The sequence below is a fragment of the Amphimedon queenslandica genome, unplaced genomic scaffold (assembly GCF_000090795.2).
Source record: "Amphimedon queenslandica unplaced genomic scaffold, v1.1 AMPQUscaffold_13062, whole genome shotgun sequence".
In the NCBI taxonomy this organism is placed as follows: domain Eukaryota; kingdom Metazoa; phylum Porifera; class Demospongiae; order Haplosclerida; family Niphatidae; genus Amphimedon; species Amphimedon queenslandica.
This window is the reverse complement of record NW_003546702.1, coordinates 33021-41479: the sequence shown is the minus strand read 5'-3', so window position 1 is coordinate 41479 and position 8459 is coordinate 33021. Positions and strand designations below refer to the sequence as shown.

The 8459-nt window shown below is 36.5% G+C and overlaps 2 protein-coding genes across 2 annotated transcripts; both read left to right on the top strand.

Annotated features, from left to right (window-relative positions):
- The first annotated feature begins 222 nt into the window (after positions 1 to 222).
- Positions 223 to 3593, top strand: LOC105314203 (uncharacterized). Its single transcript, XM_020001520.1, has 6 exons — positions 223 to 501; positions 594 to 1106; positions 1153 to 1325; positions 1398 to 1580; positions 1664 to 1823; positions 1890 to 3593. Exons 1-6 carry the CDS (start codon positions 492 to 494, stop codon positions 3443 to 3445), a joined length of 2595 nt encoding a protein of 864 aa, XP_019857079.1. The 5' UTR covers positions 223 to 491; the 3' UTR covers positions 3446 to 3593.
- Positions 3594 to 4631: 1038 nt separating this feature from the next.
- On the top strand, positions 4632 to 8454 carry LOC109585432 (uncharacterized; the record flags this gene model as incomplete). The annotated part of the gene is made up of 7 exons (XM_020001516.1): positions 4632 to 4733; positions 5363 to 5474; positions 5545 to 6057; positions 6104 to 6276; positions 6365 to 6550; positions 6641 to 6800; positions 6869 to 8454. Coding segments are annotated over exons 2-7 (2628 nt in total), but the record flags the coding sequence as incomplete, so codon positions are not given.
- Positions 8455 to 8459: the final 5 nt, after the last annotated feature.

Here is an 8459-nt window from a genome sequence, read left to right as displayed (position 1 = left end):
TAGTTTTGGTTTTGGTGAGCGTATTAAGCTGTCTCAAAATGTAGTCCATTTTTAATTGGCATAATTGCAGAAAATGGGTGGGGCTGGAGTGAGGCAAGGATGTGTATGGAGACCTGGTTGCTCAGGCTAATAACAAGAATATTGCGGGAAGAGATTGGTGATGACATGTAAGGTTACATAATTATAATAATCTCCTGCATGCATGTCATAGCCTAGATTTTTAAAAATAATTTCAATTAGCTATTCCTAAAATGTTTTAGCACCGGTATCACTGTAACATTATCTGAAGATTGAAAATTGATATCGAGGCGGGATTTATCTTGTGACATGCATGCAGTAAACTGATACAGGTCATTTAAAATCCACCCTCTTGTGAGACAAAATTTGAAGCAAAAAAGCACCAGATTAGCTGTGAGCCTCTTGATTTTAAGACAGACATTAGTACTGGATTGGACAAAGCTTTAGTGGTATAGGAATCTAGGACTTACACTATGTCACGTCGTAAGTTACTTTCTATTGAGCATGCTAGCTATTTGTGCATGTGCATGCACTACAAAACAAAGTTTTCTAAATAAATTTCTTTTATCATACAGAACTAGCTGCTAGACATCAATTGTCCGCCAGGCATTCACATTCATCAGCAGTTGTTGGAAACTCCTTATATATATGGGCTGGCAAAGAAGATACATCTAATGATGCCAGAAGTTTAAAACACTTCTCTATTCTTTCTGGTGAATGGTCCACAAAAGAAACGACTGGAGACCCTCCATTAGCAGATTCTGGTTACAGTTGCTCTGTAGTAGCTGACAGAATATACTACTTCGGTGGGCTGAGCACTGAAGATTATTCCTATCACAATAGCTTGTCAGAATTAGATACAAGTAATCTCAGTTGGAATTCCTTAGAATCGACAAATAAAGATAGAGCTGTTATGAGCAGAGCTTATGGTGGAATGATATCATTTGAAAATGAAGGGATACATCATCTGCTGATGATAGGAGGGAGAGGGTCGAATCCTGTTGTACCGGTACAAAATGCCAATTATGCTAATATTGGAAGAAATAAATGGCGCACTAATGAGCACTCAATGTATAATTTATCCACAAGTGAGTAATAATTTATTCATTACCATTGCACTGAATATAACTATAGGAAGTTGGAGCATACCTGATGTTATTGGGCAGTTTATGCCACCTGCAAGTTTCTTTGTTATGAAGAAAATAGGCAACAATATGGCAGTTGTTTTTGGTGGAGCCACAGGCGAGAATGATGACATAGTTTGCAGCAACATTCTTTATGTAATATACACAACAGTCAATGCTGTGGTAGGTGCAATAAAACTGAATACACTTTATATTTAGTTTCTATAAATTTTATGATATTTCTCCTATATATAGCTTTGGCAGAGAATAGGACCTGAAGCAATAGACTGTTGGCCTGATGGAAGGTGGGGTCATGCAGCCACTATCATCTCTATTCATGATAATCCTATGCTTGTAATAACTGGAGGAAGGGATAACAAAAATTGCATAAAAGACGAATTGTGGGTATTCAATTTCAAGCACACATCATGGAAGAAGGTAGTAAGTCCAATGCATGCAATAATTTGCTTTTTGTCGTAAAATATTTAAATCTGATTATTTCTTCTGATTATTTCTTAAAGATGGCTGTGCCTTTGACAGTGAGCCAGAGATGGTGTCATTCTCTTTCTTCATTTACTTCAACCCCTGGTGTTGTGGTGCTCTTAACAATTGGTGGCTTAGTGAATATTACAAAAGAACTGCAGAGCTTTCTGAAAATCACTATGTCAACTGAGTTACTAGGTTAGTTGTCATTGATTCATTATTAGTGAAACAATTAAAATCGCAATACTATTGATTTTTTTATAGTTAATGATATACAATGGAGAGTAGGGGATACTCTAGATTTGATTGACATGATTAGTGGCCATTACAAATGCAAATACCAGCTAGAGAATAATACCGTATCATCAAGCCTTGAAGTTTCTTGTGAAATTCTGAAACTTTTACAAAACAGGAGAGGCAGAAACATTGACCCACAACTACAGCATTATATTGAAAGGATTAATGCTGATTTGCAGACCTCCATTCAAGCATGCAGAAATCAAGCAGAAAGAAATGTAACCATAGAGGAGGAGTTGAAAAATTTAGAAGAGGAGCTGGTAAATGTACGGGAGGCACATGAAGAGCAGTTAGAAGAGCAGGAAGAGCAGTTACAAGAAGAGAAAGAAAGTATAACACAGAAAGCAAAAAATAAATTCCAAGAAATGAGTTTGGTAATAGAGGAAAAGGATATAGCTTTACAAGAAGCCCAAAGTTCACTAAACGAGAAGCGAAAAGAGCTTTATGAAGTCAAAAGAGAGCTAACTGATGTTAAGACAAATCTCAGTAAAAAAGATATGATGCTTCAGCAGTGCCAGCATGACTTAAATAATTCTAAGCAAGAGAATGTTGGGCAAGAAAGAGCACTAAAAAATATTGAAAGGCACAAGGCACAACTACAAGAAATGCTAAGTCAATCTCAAGATGAAAAAGCACAGAAGCTACGAGAGTTTCAGCTTGAAAAGGCAACGCTGCAACAACGGTTACGTGAATCTCAAGAAGAAGCTCGTAAATATCAAAATGAATGCAACCTTTTATGTGATGCTTGGCAAGTAGATGAAAAGGAAGTTGTGATTACAGATGAAGAGTTAGGTCGAGGGTCATATGGTGTTGTCATGGTTGGAATATTTCGAGGGTTAAAAGTAGCAGTTAAGTACCTTCACCCGGTGATAGCCTCATACTACAATGAAGAGCGTTTCATAAGAGAAATGAAAATGGCATCACTACTGCGCCATCCTAATCTAGTCCAGTTTATTGGTGCAACGTTAGGAGACAATCCTCTCATTTTGACAGAGCGCATGACCACTAGCCTATATCATGAAAAGAAAAATGTTCAACTTGCAAGACCATCTATTCTCAGCATTGCTATACAGGTAGCTTTAGGCCTCAATTATCTTCACTTGCAGAAACCCAATGCTCTTATTCATAGAGATGTTAGCAGTCCTAATATACTCCTTGACAACATAGGGCCAGCTAGATACAGAGCCAAAGTTTCTGATTATGGCTCATTTGCTATGGCTGTAGATTCTCAGACGGAACGTCCAGGAAGCATAGCATATTCTGCACCAGAGGCTTTTAATCCTAATGAGCATACACCAGCAATGGATGTCTATAGCTTTTGCGTGCTACTAATAGAAATGATTATAAACAAGGCACCTGAAACAACTGTAAAAGAGAGGAGAGAGCAAGCCTCAAAAATTGCAGGATGGACAGTAATGAAGAACCTAGTGCAAAGAGGCATCAATGAGAAAAAAGAAGTACGCCCAAAAATGGCTGAAATGATCAAAGAATTAAAGCAAATGGAAAGTCAGCGACTACGATAACTATACTCTTTTTACAGCACATATTGCACATTTGCTTCACACATACAGCACCTTATGTATAATTAGTTCATGACATTGTATCACAATTATTACAATTTAATGTTTTAATTGTAATTTAACTGTACAAAACTTATGTCAATAAAGAGGGATGCTAAAATTAAAATTAAAATAGAAATTGACAAAAAATAACATTTTGTATACAGTGAAATAGCTAGCAGAGGGTGAAATAAAGAGATAGAGGCCTTCCTATACTTTAAATAAAAGAATCATTTTAAATTTGAACTGGCGATGTGATAAGAAATGAATGATTTGATTTCTATCCGGGCCATAATTGTATATCAAAGTGTACTTCCAGATCTGTGAGAGCTGTTGAGAAATAGTGTTGAAAAATGGATTTATTAGTTCAGCATTTAATGATATAGGCACACTCAACTGCTGGAGACTGTTGCTGTTGCAATACCAGAATGAATTACCGGTATTGTACTGCTCATTATTAAATTGAAGGTATTTTAGAGTTTGATTTGAGAGAGCATATCCTGTAGACTACTGCCCATACTGCTCAGTGTACACTGACACTTCTGTTATCTTTAGTTTAAGAGCTTCAAATGTAGTGCTGGTTTTATAGCAATACTGAGCAAGCTTAGCTGTGACATAGTGGTAAAGTAAGTGTATGCATAGCCTCAGACGTGGCCTGACTAAAAAGAACAATCTCTGTGTTGGAGGACATCTTCAATATGTATTATATTCAAGTTGACTTTACAGTGCACTGATCAACAGATAGCAAAGAGGGGAGAAAAGTACAGAAGGAGCACTGAAGCTAGGACTGCATGACTATATAAGCCAGCCTGTAAAGAAAAAAGAAAAATTAAAAAGCAAAAGAAAAATAAAACTTATGTGCCAAACAGGGACACAAAACACTTTACATGTAAAATTAAAATTAAGTTTTATAGCTTTATGTGACACAGGAGAAGCAGTCATTGGTTTAAATATCCATAAGGTATGACAAGATGAGCCTCTATATACAAGTCTTAATACCAGTTCTAACCTTGAGTCCAGGATGGCTATCAACTTCATAATATGACACTTCCTTTCCTTAAGCCCAACATACGCTATGCAACATTTGTTGCAAACAACTTGCTGCATGCATGCAAAATGCACAGCCCATTTCAGAGTGGAATAGGTGGGGCTGGAGCCTGAGGCCGGATATCGATCCAATCGATGAGATCTCGCCATGTGAGACCCTTCTCTTCTTGCTCTTTCATCTTCTTGCTCTTTCAGGAATTGAATTGTAAGTCCACTCTTACCTGTAGGCAATCTATAATTAAGGGTATAACAAGTAATACAGTGATTGGGCTGAAAAAATGGGTGATGACACTGATGCGTGCATGGTTCATTCTAGCCTGCATTCACCATAGATTGACTTTTATTTTAAGGGCGGGTACACATAGTGCCTCTTCAGATATTTTTGTAGTCTGGACACGCCAGACTAATGCCTTTAGTAATCTCTAGACCAGTTTACAATCCACATTGAAATGACAGGAGGCTGGGGAATGGTATGTCTTGTGAGACCGTTTGTTTCTCTGTGATGTTATAACATTATCTAAAGATTTGATGTTATTTAGCTGAGTTTCATCATGTAACATGCATGCCTTGAACCATAGGTATTAGAAACTATGTATACAGGATTGGAAACACAAACAGGCATAAACTCAGTGTCATATTAATATAATAGTTATTAAAATAATTAACTACACTACTGTAAGTGCTGCACAATTAAAAATAAAAATAATTATAATTAAAAGCAAGAGTACATAATATTATGTACTCTTTTTAAAAAGTAGAAACAAATAATTGATTCAATATTATTTCTAAACATAAATAAAATCTTTATTTAAATAAATCCTTCCTTTCAAGCAGGAGAGGGAAACAACCAAGGAGCCTCATGACCTTAAGACTGACAGACTAAATCGGACAAAAGGATAATTCATCATATAGAAAGCTAGGACTGTGGTACTACCGATGTCACTTCGTAAGTTTGATACATGCACACTGCAAAATAAAGTTGAATTAATTTTTTAACAATTTCCTTTCATATACAGAACTAACTGCCAGACATCAATTGTCCGCCAGGCATTCACATTCATCAGCAGTTGTTGGAAACTCCTTATATATATGGGCTGGCAAAGAAGATACATCTAATGATGCCAGAAGTTTAAAACACTTCTCTATTCTTTCTGGTGAATGGTCCATAAAAGAAACAACTGGAGACCCTCCATTAGCAGATTCTGGTTACAGTTGCTCCATAGTAGCTGACAGAATATACTATTTTGGTGGTCTAAGCACTAAAGATTATTCCTATCACAATAGCTTATCAGAGTTAGATACAAGTAATCTTTGTTGGAAATCATTGGAATCAACAGATCCAGATAGAGCTGTTATGAGCAGAGCTTATGGTGGAATGTTGTCATTTGAAAATGAAGGGATACATCATCTGCTGATGATAGGAGGGAGAGGGTTGAATCCTGTCGTACCGGTAGAAAATGCCAATTATGCTAATATTGGAAAAAATAAATGGCGTACTAATGAGCACTCAATGTATAATTTATCCACAAGTGAGCAATAATTTATTTATTACCATTACACTGAATATAACTGCAGGAAATTGGAGCATACCTGATGTTATTGGGCAGTTTATGCCACCTGCAAGTTTCTTTGTTTTGAAAAAAATAGACAACAGTAGAGCTGTAGTTTTTGGTGGAGCCACAGAAGAGAATGATGACATAGTTTGCAGCAATGTTCTTTATGTAATAAACACAACAGTCAATGCTGTGGTATGTTACGTAATAAAATAGAAGTAAATAAATTTTAAATTTAGTTTTCATCAATGTAGCAATTATGCTTTTTCTCCTGTGTCGATAGGTCTGGCAGAGAATGGAGAAACCTGAAACAATAGACTGTTGGCCTGATGGAAGGTGGGGTCATGCAGCCACTATCATTACTAATTGTGATAATCCTTTACTTGTAATAACTGGAGGAAGAGATAACAAAAATTGCATAAATGATGAACTGTGGATATTTAATTTTAAGCACACATCATGGAAGAAGGTACTAAGCCCAATGCATGCAATCTGCATGCAATAATTTGCTTTTTGTTGTAAAATAATCTGATAATTTCTTCTGATTATTTCTTAATAGATGGCTGTGCCTTTGACAGTAAGCCAGAGATGGTGTCATTCTCTTTCTTCATTTACTTTAACACCTGGTGTTGTGGTCCTCCTAACGATTGGTGGCTTAGTGAATATTATAAAAGAACTGCAGAGCTTTCCAAAAATCACTATGTCCACTGAACTATTAGGTTAGTTGTCATTGATTTACTTTAGCTAGCTGAACTAGAATCACAATGAAAATGATTGTTTTTAATAGTTATTGATAGACAGTGGAGAGTAGGTGATACTCTAGATACAATTGGCATGATTAGTGGGCGTTATAAATGCAAGTATGAGTTACCACAACTTCAGCGTTATATTGAGAGGATCAATGCTAATATGCAGACCTCCATTCAAGCATGCAGAGAGCAAGCTGAAAGAAATATAACCATAGAGGATGAGTTGAAAAAATTACAAAAGGAGCTGGAAAATGTACGAGAGGCACATGTAAAGCAGTTAGAAGAACAGGAAGAACATTTAGAAAAAGTTTGGGAAGAGAAAGAGCGAATAACGGAGAAAGCAAAAAATAAATTCCAAGAAATGAGTTCAGTAATAAAGGAAAAAGATATAGCCTTAAAAGAGTCCCAAACAGAAAATGAGCAAATAGTTCAAAATATGCAATCACAAATATCTCATCTTCAAAGTTCACTAAGCGAAAATAAAAAAGAGCTTTACGATATCAAAAGAGAACTATTTGATGTTAAGAGAAATCTCAGTGAAAAAGATATGATGCTTCAACAATGCCAGCAGGACTCAGATAGGTCTAAAGAAGAAAAAGATTTCATTCAAAAAGAAAGGGAGAGAAATGTCAAGGATGCCCAACAACAGTTAAAAGAGACAGATGCTCTTCAACAACAGTTACGTGACTCTCAGAGTGCAGTTGTAGTACTTAAAAAATCTAATGATGAGCAACAAAAAGCACTCAAAAATATTGAAAGGCACAAGGAACAGCTACAGCAACTGCTACTACAATCTCAAGATGAAAAAGCGCAGAAGTCACGTGAGTTTCAGCTTGAAAAGGCAGCGCTGCAACAACGGTTACGTGAATCTCAAGAAGAAATTCGTAGATGTCAAAATGAATGTAGTGTTTTATGTGGTGCTTGGCAAATAGATGAAAAAGAAGTTAAACTTACAGATAAAGAATTGGGTAGAGGTGCTTATGGTGTTGTCATGGTTGGAGTATTTCATGGGTTAAAAGTAGCTGTCAAGTATCTTCACCCAGCAATAGCCTCATACTACAACCAAGAGCGTTTTATAAGAGAAATGAAAATGGCATCACTACTGCGCCATCCTAATCTAGTCCAGTTTATTGGTGCAACGTTCGGAGACAGACCTCTCATTTTGACAGAGTGCATGACCACTAGCCTATATCATGAAAATAAAAAAGGACAACTTGCAAGACCATCAATTCTCAGCATTGCTATACAGGTGGCTTTAGGCCTCAATTATCTTCATTTGCAGAAACCCAATGCTCTTATTCATAGAGATGTTAGCAGTCCTAATATACTGCTTGACAACATGGGAGCTGCAAAATACAGAGCCAAAGTTTCTGATTATGGTTCATTTGCTAGGGCAGTGGATTCTCAGACAAAACAGCCAGGAAACACAGCATATTCTGCACCAGAAGCCTTTAATCCTAATGAGCATACACCAGCAATGGATGTTTATAGCTTTTCCGTACTACTAATGGAGATGATTATAAACAAGGCACCTGACATGACTGTAAACGAGAGGAGAGATCAAGCCTCAAAAATTGCAGGATGGACAGTAATGAAGAACCTAGTGCAGAGAGGCATCAATGAAAAAAA

Bases quoted from the DNA above. Each gene is read 5' to 3' on its own strand.
- LOC105314203 (XM_020001520.1), top strand. The intron at 1,107-1,152 runs GTGAGTAATAAT...ATATAACTATAG, and splicing joins AATGTATAATTTATCCACAA to GAAGTTGGAGCATACCTGAT. The intron at 1,824-1,889 runs GTTAGTTGTCAT...ATTTTTTTATAG, and splicing joins TATGTCAACTGAGTTACTAG to TTAATGATATACAATGGAGA.